The sequence below is a fragment of the Charadrius vociferus genome, unplaced genomic scaffold (assembly GCF_000708025.1).
Source record: "Charadrius vociferus isolate BGI_N301 unplaced genomic scaffold, ASM70802v2 scaffold104, whole genome shotgun sequence".
In the NCBI taxonomy this organism is placed as follows: domain Eukaryota; kingdom Metazoa; phylum Chordata; class Aves; order Charadriiformes; family Charadriidae; genus Charadrius; species Charadrius vociferus.
The window spans coordinates 3,263,490-3,279,020 of NW_009648255.1; the positions used below are offsets into that span (position 1 = coordinate 3,263,490).

General features: G+C 44.4%; 1 protein-coding gene across 1 annotated transcript; it reads left to right on the plus strand.

Moving 5' to 3' along the window:
• The first annotated feature begins 459 nt into the window (after window positions 1–459).
• On the plus strand, window positions 460–12,234 carry OTOL1 (otolin 1). Its single transcript, XM_009884496.1, has 7 exons — window positions 460–641; window positions 3,323–3,508; window positions 6,676–6,725; window positions 8,104–8,463; window positions 10,118–10,207; window positions 11,126–11,197; window positions 11,339–12,234. The coding sequence occupies exons 1-7, from the start codon at window positions 460–462 to the stop codon at window positions 12,232–12,234; spliced, it is 1,836 nt and encodes a 611-aa protein (XP_009882798.1).
• Window positions 12,235–15,531: the final 3,297 nt, after the last annotated feature.

The following is a 15,531-nucleotide window of genomic DNA, read 5'->3' on the forward strand; positions in this document are numbered from 1 at the left end:
GGTCTATCTCATGGGTTTCATATATTAAACATGAAAAAGGAGATTTCAACCAGAAAATATAATTTCCAGGAAGCTGCAGTAAAGCAGCTGGTGCTCTTTGTGTCCTGCAAATAGTAACAGCAGAGGTCTTTCTGTGCTCCTTTAAGGACTGTACAATATATGCAGATTTTCTTCTTTATTTTAGCATCTAATCCTGTGAATACAACAATCTCCATCTTTGTGGATGGGAAGGAAGTTTCTGCGTTGGTAGATATCCTTCAGGGGAGGTACTCGCACTGCATTATGACTGAGTAGCGCTTCTCTACTCCTTTTAGAAGCAGTCATTTTTGGGGGAAAGCTCTTCCTCACAGCGCATTCAGCTGGTTCCCCTCGATACCAGGAGCACTGGGGGACAGGGGACTGGGAACAGGGGACCTGCCACAGGCACCCACTGTCCCCGCTGACCCAGGCTGGGGACACATGCCACCAAAGTGGTCCCAGCGGGTGACACTGGGGGGGCTGCTGGGCTGCTTTGACATCCTCAGCCGCAGCATGCGGCTGGCGGAGGGGCCGACCACCCTTGCCCCAAAGGGACAAGCTGCTGTCACCAACCAGCCCGGCGTTTCAGACCCCCCTCCGGCAAATATCATCTTCCCTGAAAGGTGGTGCTGGAGACAAGGAGGGAAACGATCCCACCGCTTGCTATTAGCAAAGGCACGGCTATTGAGGACTATTTTGTTTCTTAAACACAGTGAAGGAAAACAGCAGTACACCAGAGAAGCGGGGTTTCTGTGACATCCCCGAGCCCGGCACACAAAGGGAGACCAGGGTGAAAAAGGGGAGCCAGGTAATTTTATCACTTTTTACCTTTGGCCATCTAGAGTTTCCGGGCGAGCACAATGGATGTGTTTCTTCGTTAAGACCAGAGGCATCGGTAGGTCCTGAAAGGAGGTCCGCGCTCCGGAGCAGGGCTTGGAGCAGGGCCGCACTCTGCGGTACGATGCGTGGAGGAGTGCATGTGGTTGCGGGGCTTTTTTACACTCCTGAAAGGGCTTCAAAAATCACCACCGGCGTAGGAGTTCAGCCTGACGAGCTGCAACAACTCGTGTGCTGTGATTCCGGTCTCTCACATAAATAAGTACATGTTACTGGTGTTTTAAATATGCTTTTAGGGACACTTTGAGTGATTGACTTGATAGAATTTAATAGGTACCGTGAAGCTCTTTGAGTCCTTAAATAACTCCCTAAATGCTTATTTATGTGAAACGGTAGCTTTTGGATTCTTTTGTCCATTATACTTTAAAGTGCCATAAATCTCTATTTAGGTGTAACTGCACTGCCATCTTCCAGACTTAGGAAATTTAAAACAACATACAGTGTAGGGTTTGTGGGATATACTGGCATAGACTGATACAGGGTTTTTTCTGATCTTATTTTCCCCTTGCTATCTGAATCTTGATAACACTAAATGCAATTATACTGATTTTACAGGGAGATTATTTTATTCCTTTGCATCCAGTGAAAATCCCTATGGCAGTATTTTTTCAAGTCAAGCATTTTAAAATCCTACATGAGCAGTACCTCCTTTTTCTACATAGATTACTTGTTTAGTATTTACACCAGACAGTATTTAAAGTTCTCATCACAAGTGAAAGACCCCCAGTATTTTAAGCTGAAAGCAGAACAAATTCCAAAGATTTCTTTTTTCATTTTTAGGTTTTATTTGTCTAAAGAATTTAATTCATAATTCTTTCTTTTGCAAAAAAAAAAAATAATATGCAAACTAGCATCCCAAATGTGGGCACATTAAATGTCACCTCCCAGCTTCCAGGATGGTGGCAATGTCCCTAGAGTGGGCTGTTCCCCACGGCATCTGAATAGCAGCATCTCCAGGTGGAAAAAGATTCTGATCTTTTGTATTTTTGCTTGCTTTGTAGTGGTGTTTTCACACTGACAGCTTAGTTCTCAATAGTCATATGTGGCATAGAAAAATGTGACATTATTTAGGTGGACATGTAATTTGATGACCTGTGAAGGTTCTCTTACAGAGCTGTATTCTGCCTGTTTTCACATGTTGTTCTTAGTAAAGGAAATTTAACCTTTTTTTCCCTTTTGTGGATAAACCAGGATACATTGGGAAGAGAGGAATACAAGGGCCCCCAGGAGGAACTGGACAGCGAGGACCAAAGGGAGAAGAGTAATCAGGTACTCAGTGGTGAAGCAGGACATCCTTCTTGGAGGGAACAAACTGGTCCTGGAAGACCTCCAGGAACTGCAGTCTAGAAGGGGTAACTGGGTCTCAGAGGTAACACAGGACTGAGAGGTAACTGGGGAGAAAAGCGGTCCAAGGGGGACAGAGGAGAAGTGGGTGGGAAGTGCTGGAAGGGCCACATGGGGTCACCTGGTGTCTGAGGATTGTTGAGGCCCAAAGGAGACCCTGAAGTCCCTGGAAAAAGTATCCTGGAAAACATGGGCTGGCTGGATTTCCAGGTTGAAAAAGAGAGAAAGGACAGAGGGAAAATGTGGGAGAAAATGAAATTGTAGCTTTTTCAGTGTGTCTTCGAGAAAAAACCCAGCCTCCTTCTTTTTTTTTTCACCCAGCAAGGGTGAAGTCCTGCTGTCCATTTAGTGGTGCCTCTGAGGCTACGGCATACTGAGTGTTTAAGAGAGGAGAAAAAAGCTTGTATCTTGACTTGATTGATTTATCTGTTGTGCTGTCTAATATGGAAATATTCTCTCCTCTAATTAACAACATAGCAGAATATTTTCATTTCAGTCCATTTTCTGTTTAGCTCAATTGTTTTGTGATAATGAATGAACCAGGACACATTTCAGTTTTTCAGAAAATAGTTATTGGCGGGGAGAGAAGGGCCTCTTCCAGGAGGTCTGCTAAATTGTTGGGGGAAATCTTGTCGGAAGTGTTGTTTATTTACACAGAAATGTTGATTCCCTTTTAACACTTCTTATCCAGCTCAAGTGTAGTTTAATTCCATTTTTACCTACTTCCTATTCTATGTGAATATTTTATTTTCCAGTTTCCCATCTTGATACTTGAGCATTAAGATTTTAAATTACCTATTATTACAAACGTGGCTTATTTTCTATGCTGCTTTGGTTTTCACTGTTTCCCCCTTTATTGTATTTCCAAACCAGATTTTTTTAGTTTATCAGTTTACCTTCTATCCTCAGGTCTAAATTTTCTATTTTCATTTGCAAATGATTGGAAGGGGAACCCTCCGGGAGGTGCTTTTTGAATCTCCTTTGCTGATCTTATTTAAGAAATACTCCATTAATTTAATACAAAACATATTTACACAGTTTGCTGTGTCCCTCTGTGTTTCAGAACGGCCACCAAGGAGCAGATCCCACAAGGACAAGGTGGCTGTGGCCGCATCCAGGTTCAGGACCCCCCCATGCCCCAGGAGGAGCCTCAGGCTGCAGAGGAGGAGAGGAGGGGAGAGGAGAGGGTCTCTGGTGAAATCCTTCCTTTCTTCTGCCTCTCTGATAATGATGGGGACCTGGCATTGGGGTAGCAAGGATTAGTGGCTGCAAGGATGCTGCTTCCTTGGGGAATTCCTTTATGCTGGTTCAAGCTTCCTCCAGGATGCACTGGCATTCATGTCTTTGCTTTTGCCAAGCCCCAGGAGGAGCTTTTAGTCACCCAGCAGTTATGAGGAGATCACAGCCCTTCCTACCCGTGGCTGGTGGACATGGCAGGTAGAAATCAGTAGCATGAACGCGGCTTTCTTTTTTACTTAACTTTGCAAATCTCAGTCGAAAACAGTTATCTGCAAATTTGCAAGGCTCGGCGTGTGTTTGAAATGTACTTTGAAGGAATTTTAATGGCCCACATGCATCATTTATATCAGTAAAATGTAGATCCAGCTCCCCCGCATAAACAGAGGGATTAATCTAGTGCTAAATCTTAATTTACACTCTCAACCCATGAGTTTTCCAAACTGCTTCAGTAACTCAATAAGCACTGTATAATTTAAAACCCTGCAGTTGTCACATAATCTAATAATACTATTCCAGACTGCCACTATTCAAGCTATTCAGGAAAATACACTAACCCAGGATTAAAGCTGTGTTTCTCGCTTTAGCTTTAGTGTGCAGCAAATATGGCATTAAATTGAAGTCTGTGAAAGAGTGGCTGTGGTGAATATGGAGGCAACACTGTCAAATGCAGTAATCTTAGTTAAAAATGGGTAATCTTCCCCTGTGGAATAACTTCTGTTGCTAATGAAAAGTCCCGAGTTAAGATCAAAATAACGATTTTATTAGAATCGGTTTGATTGACTTTTATCTTCAATTTATATGTCCATGATCTTGTCAGAAGTATAACTGCTGAAGGCACAAATATTTGTAACTTCAGTTTAAAACATTAAGCCCAATTACAATGTTAAAAATGGTTACTAATTTTTAAAAGGGAACCATTTGAATTCAGGATCCAGCTTTGTTTTCAGCAGTGCGAATGAGGATCGGTGAGTGCTGGTGCAGGTTCCATTACAGGAGCTGTGACAAGCCCATGTCCTACACGGGGTTAGAGCATCTCCCTGCAAAACTCCTAATTGATTTCTTCAGAATAGCCTGAAAAGCTGGCGAATCAATCTAGCCTGGTATGCTTAGTAATAGACTTTCCTTAATCAACTTGTTATTGCTGAAAGCTGTAGGGTATTGTGCAGAAAAAGGTGGTCGCAAATAAATCATGGAGGATTACAATTCTCTCCACTTACATTAAGGGGGAATTGATTGTTTTCTGTAGCCCGCCTGAAACAAGCAGCCTTTCTTGTCCAGCAGCTGGGCTTTGAGTGTAGTGGTATGTAGTAAATTCAGACTGATTGAATGAGACGGTTTCCTTGCTCGTATTTCACCAAGACAAGGCAATGAAAGGCAGCCTCACATTCCTGCCTTTCGTACTGCACTCTGAACCGGGTTGGGAAATCTAAGAATAAACGCTGGCCCATTTTAAAGTCACTGGGGAAGGAAATGAGTGCTGTGATTGCTGGGAAAGAGCGAGGAAAATCAATTAGGCTGTGAAATCCAGAGGGGTTATCGGTTCCAATAAGAACAATGTTGTAGCAACCCTCCTGGGGTGGATTCATCCCTTTTCCCAGCCGGGTTTTGTTCTGCCACCAGCATGGCCTCCCGCAGGTACCCTGCTCTGCACCACAGCTGGAGGGAGAAGGCGGCGTTTGCTTACTCCGTCTCTGCATGTACCTGGGACAGCCCAGATTTGAGGCTGAATTCCCCTTTCGGTGCGTTTCCGTGCAGACACATGCACATGTGCACTCATGATCCCATACAGCTATTTCTGTAATATCTCTTTTACCCTTTCTACACTCCCACTGCAAGGAGGGGAGTGCGATGCCAAACTCTGCGCATCAAATACCGAGAGAGAAATCTGAACCCCGCCAAAGCCAAAGGACAAATTCACGCTGAGCCTGATGGTACCAAAACGTGATGCTGTGAGTTGAAAGAGGAGCATCCCTAATGCCCTGAAAACTGGTGTTGGGGGAAGAGCCAAAGAAGTCCTGTGTGAAGAGCAGTGTCCCAGTCAGGGAAAGCATTTGAATTTCCTCAAATTTCAATGTCACCTTGCTCCTTTCAGGGGACTCTGCCAATTCCCCCTTCTCCCCTCACCGTGCAGGCTCTCATTGGCCACGGGAGCAGCTGATACACAAATAAAACTGATTCTCTCCGAAAATAAGATTGTCTTTTTCAAAGTGCCATTGAGGGGGGGTCGTCCTGGAAGCAGGACCGTTTATAAGGTAGGAAACAGCACGCACTGGTCGTTTAGACTTCACGCGGGATATTTGCAATGAAGTCATAGAATTTAAGACATAGTGGCAATATAATTTGTCTCAAATTGACTAGTGTTTTCCTTTTGTGTATAAGAACTTGAAACAATTAGATAACAGAAAGTGCAATCATCTCCCTGATATTTAAACCTGGGAGACTGAGGGTCAATACCTGTTGTGAACTGGAATATCTAAATTCTGTAATTTTAGGGTCCAAACCAAAGAACAACTGTATTACTACAATGTTATTATGGGACACATGCTAACCATTAGTGGATTTTTAGATCAAACTAAATATAGATGTACTGAACAAGATGTCACTGTGGCAAAGTTTAATTCTTCATATTTTATGTCCACTGTGATTCATAATCTTTCCTAGTGGGGGGATTCAAATGAATGATTTTAGAAGCAGTGGTGGTAAGCTAATGTAATGGAAAACTTCAAAATTTCAGTTTTATTAAGATGCATTTATATATTTAGGAATACTTATTTTAGGAACAGTCTTGCCCATTATCATGAAAATCTGTTTAACGATTCCTTGCTCTGAGCAATTTATTTTCTAAACAGACCGGCAAGGTACAATTTTTTTATTAATGATGTTTTTCCAGTATTTGATGGCCGTCCATCAATCTGGCTACGGAACTGGAGAGTGTCTGAATTTAGAGCTTGTTGCAGATATTGTCTGTGACAGTAAAACATAGGAACGGGTTTGATTTGAAAACTGATTTACCATTTCCCCGTAAAGTTGCTAGGTCTCTAAAGCTGCAATTTCTTCCTTCTGGTGGCTTTCAATGTGTGGAAGTTATGGGTTTGTTATCTCCAGCAGTGGGATAACGCTCCTGCATGAGTGTATTCTTCAAAAAGAGAATTTAGTGCTTTTTTTCCCCCTTCCTAGACGGCAGATGACCCTCCTCTGCGACGGCGGCTGCTTCCCTGCTGCTGGCTGTAAGGTCTGGCTCCTCTCTGCCCGCCTGTGCTGAGTGCTGCTCGCCTGTGCCAAGCGCCCCGGAGTTAAACTCTTCATGGTAAGGTTGGTTGGGAGCAAATATGACCCTACGACAAAAATCAGTGCCCGGTATCCTGTCCTAATGGGACACAAGCATGGAGAAGGGATAATTTATCCCTTACTGGAGCTGATGGGGTGAAGAATGGCTTGAATGGCAGCAATGAGCAACGGTGATCACTGGGGATTTTGTGTGGATAATCAATTTTCCATTAAATGATTTGGTTTTGTGTGCAAATGGAAAAAAAATCACGACCCTGTCCTCTAAAACTGAATTCTTAAAGATGGAAAGTTTATAATCCAGCCCCGAAATACGTGACTTTTGGTCGGACCTCCTTTTGCCCTCTGGATGGCAAGGACAGTCAGCATTTATCTTGGTGACTTTTTCATGTAATGAAGTGCCTCTGCTGCTAAGGAAGGTTAGATTACAGGTTCAGCAAGAAAGGGAGTCTGTTCCGTTTGTATTAACAGGTCAGAACAGTGGTTTAAAAAGGAAACAAAGATGCTTTATATGACAAGTCATCTGAGAGGCGTCATCTGTCCTATAGGAAAAAACGTGTGCTTCTTACTGTGTTCTTTCTTCCTGGTTCAGCTAAACCGACACTTTAAAAATTAAAAGAACGGGCCTGAAAGTTTACACTAAAACAATATGCAAGTCCAGAAAATCAGTCAGTAACAAAGAAAAAATGGACATACAAATTTTTGAAGACTTGATGTTTCATTTTGTTTCCGTTTATTCTTTTAGAAGAAAGCTTTTTATAATGTGCAGTTGTGTTGGACTCTGGAATCATTACTGAATTATTCCTAATGATATACTCAGAAGAGAGACATCATGTGTCCCAGTGATTGTGTAACTCTCAGTCAGTCCCTTGAACTTCTGGTGGTACCCGTGGGAGCACTTCCAACCACAGCTAACAGCAGCAGCCGAACAGCAAGTGCTCTGTAGGGTGACGGTCAATAGGGGTGAGCCGGCAGGAAGTTTGGCTAATTTTGCTTTATTTTCCCCATAAAAAGTGAAGCTTTGTAACGTAGCCCTCCTGGCATACACCCACATGTGCCTGACACTACTCCTGCAGGTCTTCTGGCTTGTGCCCGGGCTGAAGGGTCGCTGCGTGTGGGTTAGCTGTGATGAGCGTGGCCGCATGTCTCTCATGCTAAACCAGGTGACTGTCTGGATTGAAAAATAAAAGTATAGTAAAAGGGATGCAGAGAAATGTGCAAGAAAAGAGATGGTGGGTGCAGAGTAAATGGGTTTTGTGGGGAACGTGCGAATAAGGGTGTTATACAGTGATTTATAATTGCATTCATCTTTTCCTACAGCTGCCAACATGTGGAGCTCAGTGGAGTGCGTCTCGGTGTTTGCGATGCTGGTTGTTACTGCCGTGCAGGCGGGAGTGAAGGTGACCCCAGCTGTGAAGTACACCAAGACGAAGCCCTTACAGATGGTGGGCGACGGTGTCTCTCACACCCCCCTTGCTGCCCTCGTGGAGAAAAGCCCATTCCCAGCAGCTCCGGGCAGAGCCGAGTTAGCCACCCAGAGCCCAGTGGCCCGAGGGGCCACCACACTCTTCCCCTTTGAGAACTACACGCTCGACACAGCCGATTTCTTCTACAACTGCTGTGACTGCTGCCCACCCACTGTGGGGCCTCGGGGGCAGCCGGGGGAGCAGGGACCCCCAGGTACGGTGATGACTGTCTCGCCGTTCTCGGCTAACCCACATAAACTGTAGAATCATAGAATGGTTTAGTGAGGAGTCTCCTGCTTTTCCTTCAAAAAACGAGTCATAATTTGCAAGATAATTATGCCTCGTGTAAAGCCAGAGCAAAAAAAATGCACGCTAGCCACATCCCAGAAGTTAGGAAACACCAATATGAGTGGGAAAGTCCCAAAAAGGAGCTTCCTCCCCACGGCACTCACTTTGGGGACCACACTGGGGTGGGAGCGCGTGCAGAGGTGGCCCCATACCACGTCACAGCTGGTTCTCGCCCCACGTGGCCATGCTCTTTGATTCTCTGTCCCTGTGTCCGACCCCCTGGGAGTTACAGATTTACTTTCACATTCACTTCAACCGTGGTTTTATGACCCTCAAAACCACCTGCAAGCAGTTTCGTGTCTTTGCTGAAGGTTTATGATAAAAGCCTCTTTTTCTTGGATTTTTTTTCTGCTTGGAAAAGAGGAAGTTAAATACAAAAATAGTTTTGGGTCCAAATTTGAAAATAATTATTTGCTCTCACAAGAGGCGGCTCTGTATAGAGCACCTAAATATTTTATAAGACGTACTTTGTCTCTTTTTTCTACTCCTAAAATACGTATCTATAGAGCGCCTAATTCTAATACCGTTGTAATGAATAGTGCATTAGTCTGCAAATGTTCACTTTATTAGCAGTAATATAGGAGATAGAAACTATCCATCTGAGGGAAGGTGGTAAAATCATGAAATAATTTTCTTTTAATACAATGTACTCGAGGGATTTTCACTTCCCGGAGCTCGGGAGGGATTGGCTAATGGAAATTACAGTAGCTGCAGAGGGAGTTTGCACTTGCACGCCTCTTGAGTGTTGATGGAAAAGTCCTTGTGTCAAATAGGTTGTGTTGTGATGATTGAAACTGCCATAGTCTGCTCCCAGACGTGCACTGGGAGTCTCTAGATTCCCAAGTGGATGAAAAAGTAAAAAAAAAAAAAGATTGAAGCCAGCTTGCCTGCCTTTCAACCCATCCCTCATGCAGCGTGGAGCCGTCTGCCAGGTTCCACTTTTATATTTGCCGACCTGATTCCTTTTAAGGAGAGGGGCAATTACGAAGCTATGGGAGCTCCTTGGATGCGCTCAAATATTAAAGACAGATTACTTCTGATGTTTTATGAATGTCTGAGCTCCTGTGGCTCTGAGGCAGCTGAAAGTTGGTTTTAAAAAGTCTTTTACTACAGCCAAAATGCAGAACTGAGATTTGGGGACTGCAGTAGCTGAAAGGCAAAGGCTGGGGAGCTGTGTGCCTGACCAGAGGACCTGCGAGCACGCACCCCATTAATCCCGCACGAGCAGCACGGCGTCGCCCCTACTGCCCCTCGCCTTTCGCCCCGATGTAGGGTTTCAGCTGCGGTGTCTGCAGGGCGTAGCGGAGCAGGGCTCAGGCCAAACCCGTCTGTCTCACCTCTTCTTTGCATTGATTGCATGATGCCAAATAAAATATCCAACTCTTTCCAGGGTGATGGAAACAGTTTCCCCTACCTGGTATTCCTCCATGCCATGTTGCTTAGCTGTTATTCTGAATTTTCTTTATAAAGCTAAACCTTTGAGTTAATAAGATAATTTTGTTGATGTGATTACATTACAGGTCCCAAGGGGGAGAAGGGAGATGCTGGTCTGCAAGGTCTGCCAGGAAATCAAGGTCCTCAAGGTCCAAAAGGTTCTAAAGGAGAAAGAGGTAAAGTAGACTAATTGCTCATTTCGAAAACAGATGCTGTTGTCCTCATTGAATACCATGAAGTTACAGGAAAACATATTTTTCAAAGGAAAGGGAGTATGCTCATATGAATTGACACCCTGAGAGATCTAGCTGGCATTAGCACAGGGACAATAACTCAGATGGTGGCAGCGTACGCACAGGCGGGATAGGAGCAGCTGCTCATAAAGATCTCACTCGAAACTCCTTGTTCGGAACGGGAGTTTGAAAACTGAGTTCCGTTTGCTCTGGATTAGGGACATAAGTAGGAAAAAAACCGCCATGGAAGCTATGTGCAGGTGTAGAAGCTGCATTTCAATTTCAGTATCTCAAGCAAAATGATTTCAGCAAAGATGGAGAGCAGTTATTATCCGTCAGTAGTAACTGAAAGGAAACCCAGCCCTTCATTTCAGGCTTGGAGCAGCTCTGTCCTGCTGCCACACGCCACTGGCCTTGTGGCTGCCTTCAGGCGTGGAGTAATCACAGCAAAGCTGATAATGGGGGTGGCAGTAGCATCGTGCTGCGCAGTTCAGTCAGTGCGGTCTCTTAGGCTTTGATTCACTTTCTGAACAGGACTTTTGGCAATCCTGGAGTGAGAAACGCAGAGCTGTCATCTTCTCCATCTTGCTGTTAAACAGCAGCAACTGCCTCCCAATGAGGCGCTGATTAGAGTCAGAAATCCAACATTTGGGTGAGATGCAGTTGTCTGCGTGACGGTGCTTGGTGCTGTCAAATTCAGCCGAGGTTTCTGAAGGCGTTTCTTGAAAACGCATGTTGCTCATATCTGTTTTATTAATGAAGTGAGGGACACGTGCAAAACGGTACCAGTCATCTTCTGTGTAACGATTGCTGTGCTGCAGACAACATCACCAACAGTATATTAATGGTGAAATGTCCTAGGAGGCAAAGGGGAGCAAGGCGAGCGAGGAGTAAGTGGAAACCCCGGTTATCCAGGCAAACCTGGGCTGCAAGGTATGTGACACGGGCTGGGAAACCCAGGAATATTGCGCTGACCTTTCCCTTTGCTGTTGATGATGCCCCTCCATCTCCAAAGCGATCCAATACTAATGTTTTAAATCTCTTCCCCACCCCCCTACTTTGTCCTTTTCCTAGGTGAAGCTGGAGTAAAAGGCAGTAAAGGCAACTACGGCTTCCCTGGACTGAAGGGACAAAAGGGTTCCAAAGGGGACACTTGTGAGAATGGGACCAAAGGAGACAAGGGAGACAGGGGGGATGCTGGAGACCCGGGAGTGGATGGAGAACAGGGTGACAAAGGGGAAAAGGGAGACACAGGGGAGAAGGGGTACTGCGGGGAGCCAGGGGGGAGAGGTGCGAAGGGGGAGAGAGGGGAAGGGGGGACAAAGGGAGAAAAAGGGAGCAAAGGGGAGATGGGGGTTGGGGGTATTCAGGGGATAGATGGCAAACAGGGAGAAAAAGGCGAGCAAGGAAGTAAGGGTGAAAAAGGGGACCTGGGACCTGCTGGCATGATGGGACCTTCTGGGCCCAAGGGGGCTGCTGGCAGCAAGGGGGGCCGAGGGGCCCCGGGAAAGAAGGGCTCCCGTGGGGCAAAGGGTGCCCGAGGGGACACCACAAAGGTCCTGAGATCGGCGTTCAGCGCCGGCTTGTCCAAGCCCTTCCCTCCGCCCAACGTCCCCATTAGATTTGACAAGATCTTGTACAACGATCAAGAAGATTACAACCCTTCCACCGGGAAATTCAACTGCAGCGTGCCCGGGGCATATGTCTTCTCCTACCACCTGACGGTGAGAGGGCGTCCAGCCCGTGTCAGCCTCGTTGCCCGTAGCAGGAAGGTGGCCAAAGCCCGTGAGACGCTCTACGGCCAGGAGATCGACCAGGCATCCTTCCTGACCGTCCTGAAGCTGAGTGCGGGTGACCAGGTGTGGCTGGAGGTTGCACGGGACTGGAACGGGGTCTACGTCAGTGCTGAGGACGACAGTGTCTTTACGGGATTTCTTCTGTATCCGGATGTTTTTGAGATCCTGCTATAGATTTAAAGGGCAAAGAAACTGAGAAACATGCCTTTCCCTCTGCCTGTGAGAGGAGAAATGAGCATCAGTTTAGCATATTGGCTTAGTTGCTAGGTTTTGTGATCTTTTAACAGAAATCTTTATATTTGCAAAATATGGATTAGTTTTTACTAGCAGCCCCAAGAAGCAGCACAATTTGCGCAGGTGGGTGATGGCTAAGAGAAACCATTGTCCGAACGCCAGCAGGACCAGCACAGGGAGGGGATTTTACATCACAGACTTCAGGTTTGTAATTAATCTATTCAAATTATGTAATAAAACTCGTTGTCCAATGACAATTTTAGTCAGGCCAGCTCCTGCAGTCCTCACATGGTCAAAACTCCTCCGGAAATCAGTACTGACAACCATTGATTTTGGTAAAGATTGTAGAGTTTGATTTATAGAGCTTAATCAGACGTGAACACGAGCAGTAGGTTTTTTGAAAAGATTTAAAGATATTTTATCACTGAATCAGTATTATCCAGTACTTTAGACTTGGTCATGAAGTATATAAAGGTTTGTCTAAAAGAGTATTAGAACTCTTTTAGAGTATTAGTATTAGATCAGTGTAAAAAAAAAACCCAGCCTAATTATTTTCCATAGGCAAAAATACATGTGAAACTTTCAAAAGTATCTGAGAAATGCATAATCCACCTTACGGGGCTACTGAGAAGCCCCCTGTTTCTGAGCCACTGCCGATACAGCTGATGCTGTGGGGTCGGCCCTGGGCTGCGGGGAGGCACTCACACGAGTCCTAAAGCGTTGTGACGGCCCAGTGGACGTGTGGGCACGCTTTCAAAAAGCTGCTTTACCAAAATGCTGAATCTTGTGAAATAAAAGTATGGCATGAAATAATCCTTGGATGTCAGATTGGATATATTTCCTTATTAATGCCCCTTCTCTCATCGTAGTAACTTTACGCCCCCATTGGTGTATTAACTGTGGCAGGCAAAAATGTTCCAATCACACTTTTTTTCCATAGAAATAAAACTCAAGTCTCATAATTAGCCTTCAGTGGTGCTGGGATTTACTTGTCTTCTCAGGCAGTCACAAGCCTGGGACGTTTTCCCAGTGATTTGATGAATGCTGGGTCTGACTCCAATGCAGACGGGGCGAATTAGGCTACTATTCCCATTGCTTTCAGTTTCCTTGCTTAAATTCCATTGTGCTTTCCATACCATATTTAAATACCATCATAAATCATGTCCCTGTCCCTAATGTCTTCTTTTTACATGGCACTAAGATGAAGAGTTCCTGAGACTTTTTTTTTTTTTTTAATACTGTGAGAAAATTAACACCAGAGAACTGCTGTTAAATTTTAAGATAAAAACAAGGCAATTTTAAAAGGCTGATCCTATCTGTCCGGTGAATGTAAAGGGTCCTTCAACTCATCAGCTTTGCAGCCCTCTTTCAGTATCAGCAATTCAAATGTGAGGCGTTGTCAAAAAGTTGGTACTTAGTGCTTAATCCGAGTTAGTTTCTATGTAGTTCAAGTCCAGAGTACTAAGTATATAAAAGATGCAGATTTCAGTTTATGAATTCTCCGGCAGCTGTTAAATATTGAGGAAAACCAAGAAGTTATAATAATAATTTTGGATTCACTGCTGTCACAACACCCTCAGTTCTTTTGTTGTGCCTTCATGCTGCTTCCCATCCGGCCCCTGTAACAGATGGTGGTATATGGACATCTGACTAGCAATTTTCTCTTCTCGCACTGTAGTTTTTTACACTTTTTGTAAAAATAACCTCTACAAACACTCTCGAAAAAGCAATGCAAAAACTCAGGGTCTCTCAAGAATCTGCTCAGATCTAATCCTCTCCATAAATTAATTGCCTGGTCCTCTAGAGAAAGGAAGAGCTGGCAGCACCATACAAACTGGAAGAACGCCTGCTTCTTTCCAAAAATATCTGCATAAAGTAGACCCATGGAGAAGGCAGCCAGGTTAGGGGACTTTGAGCTGCTTAAATCCTGCAAAGGTGCTCTGAGAGCAGGTTAATAGGAGCAGCTGGAGGCAATTCAGACCCCGGGGAAGGCCATGGGATGCATGTGACACAATCTCACTGATTTCTAAACCCCCATAATGGATACAGGAGGTCTGCGGTGGTAGCTTGTGCTGAGGATGTATTTTAGCATTAATTTAACAGCAGTGGAAGGGATTTCTGACTGGGAAGGCAAGATGCATACATACAAGTTACTGAAATAACACCCTGCTCCTTCACATTCCTAAGTTTCTTAGGGTCTACAGCTTTGCCAGTGGTACTTCGAGCTTAATTTAAAGTATTGATGTTTATTTTGGAAGCAGTATTTTTTTTTTCATTGAATTAAAATGCATTAAACAAGTATTTTGCGAAGTCAAGTGTGTTCAACACAGTGAGGGGTGGTTTGCATAAATATGGATCTTTGCAGAGAGGGAGTTAACTTTATCGAATATCAGATTGAATAAGCAATAATGACTGGAAAGTATTGTTTCTCTACATTATTATTTTTTCTATTTTGTTATCTTGGCCAAACCGTGTGTTGTTTGTTAACTCCAGTACCTTTAATCAGATCAGCCCACAGCTGGGCTCAAAAATTGCCCCAAATTAGTTGAAATTTTCAATACAAACACCAACACCTCCTCCTTTTACAAGCAGAAGCTGATGGGGTTGGTGCCTCAGTAGGGTGTTCTGTCTTTTAAAGGCCATATGAAACCTCCCTGCTCAAAGGGTTTTGGAGCTTTAAACACCAAAATGTTTAAAATTGAAAAGAAGGAGAGGGGTAGAGCTGCCACCCAGCTGGGTAGGACATGCTGCTGCGGTGGCAGGTCTGGCCAGCTCTGCCTCTGCCTGCTCCCAGGTAGCTTTCCCGAGACCATTTGCCTAGAAAACTTTAATCCAAGCAGTTTTCCATTTTAAAAAGTTTTTTTGTTTTTTGTTTTTTTTTTTTTTTCCAATGGCATTTGCAATCTCACTGCTGTGGAGTACTTTGCGGAAGCGTTCTGCTGCAACAACTCTTAACTGAAGCAAACTCTTCTGTGGGAAGTTTGGAAGTATTAAAAAAGTCCTCATTTCTATATGGCTTTCCTCATTTTTCATGCCGTGTCAGAAGAACAGTGAACGAATTGATTGAGAATGTGCTTTGTCTCCTTATGTAGCACTGCTAAAATAATGCCAAAATATCTGTTCCATTTCGTTTCTGCTTCTACTTAGCGCAGATTTATTCTGTAAAACTGAGCATCTCCTGTCTGTGCTGCAATGAGGCAGTTTGACACTGGTATAAGAGAAAATAAATGCTCAGTT

Excerpts from the sequence above, each read along its gene's own strand:
- OTOL1 (XM_009884496.1), top strand. The coding sequence starts at position 460 with ATGCCACCAAAGTGGTCCCAGCGGGTGACACTGGGGGGGCTGCTGGGC. Across the intron at positions 3,509-6,675 it reads GATGGGGACCTGGCATTGGG|ACGGCAGATGACCCTCCTCT; the intron begins GTAGCAAGGATT and ends CCCCCTTCCTAG. Across the intron at positions 6,726-8,103 it reads CTGCTTCCCTGCTGCTGGCT|CTGCCAACATGTGGAGCTCA; the intron begins GTAAGGTCTGGC and ends CTTTTCCTACAG.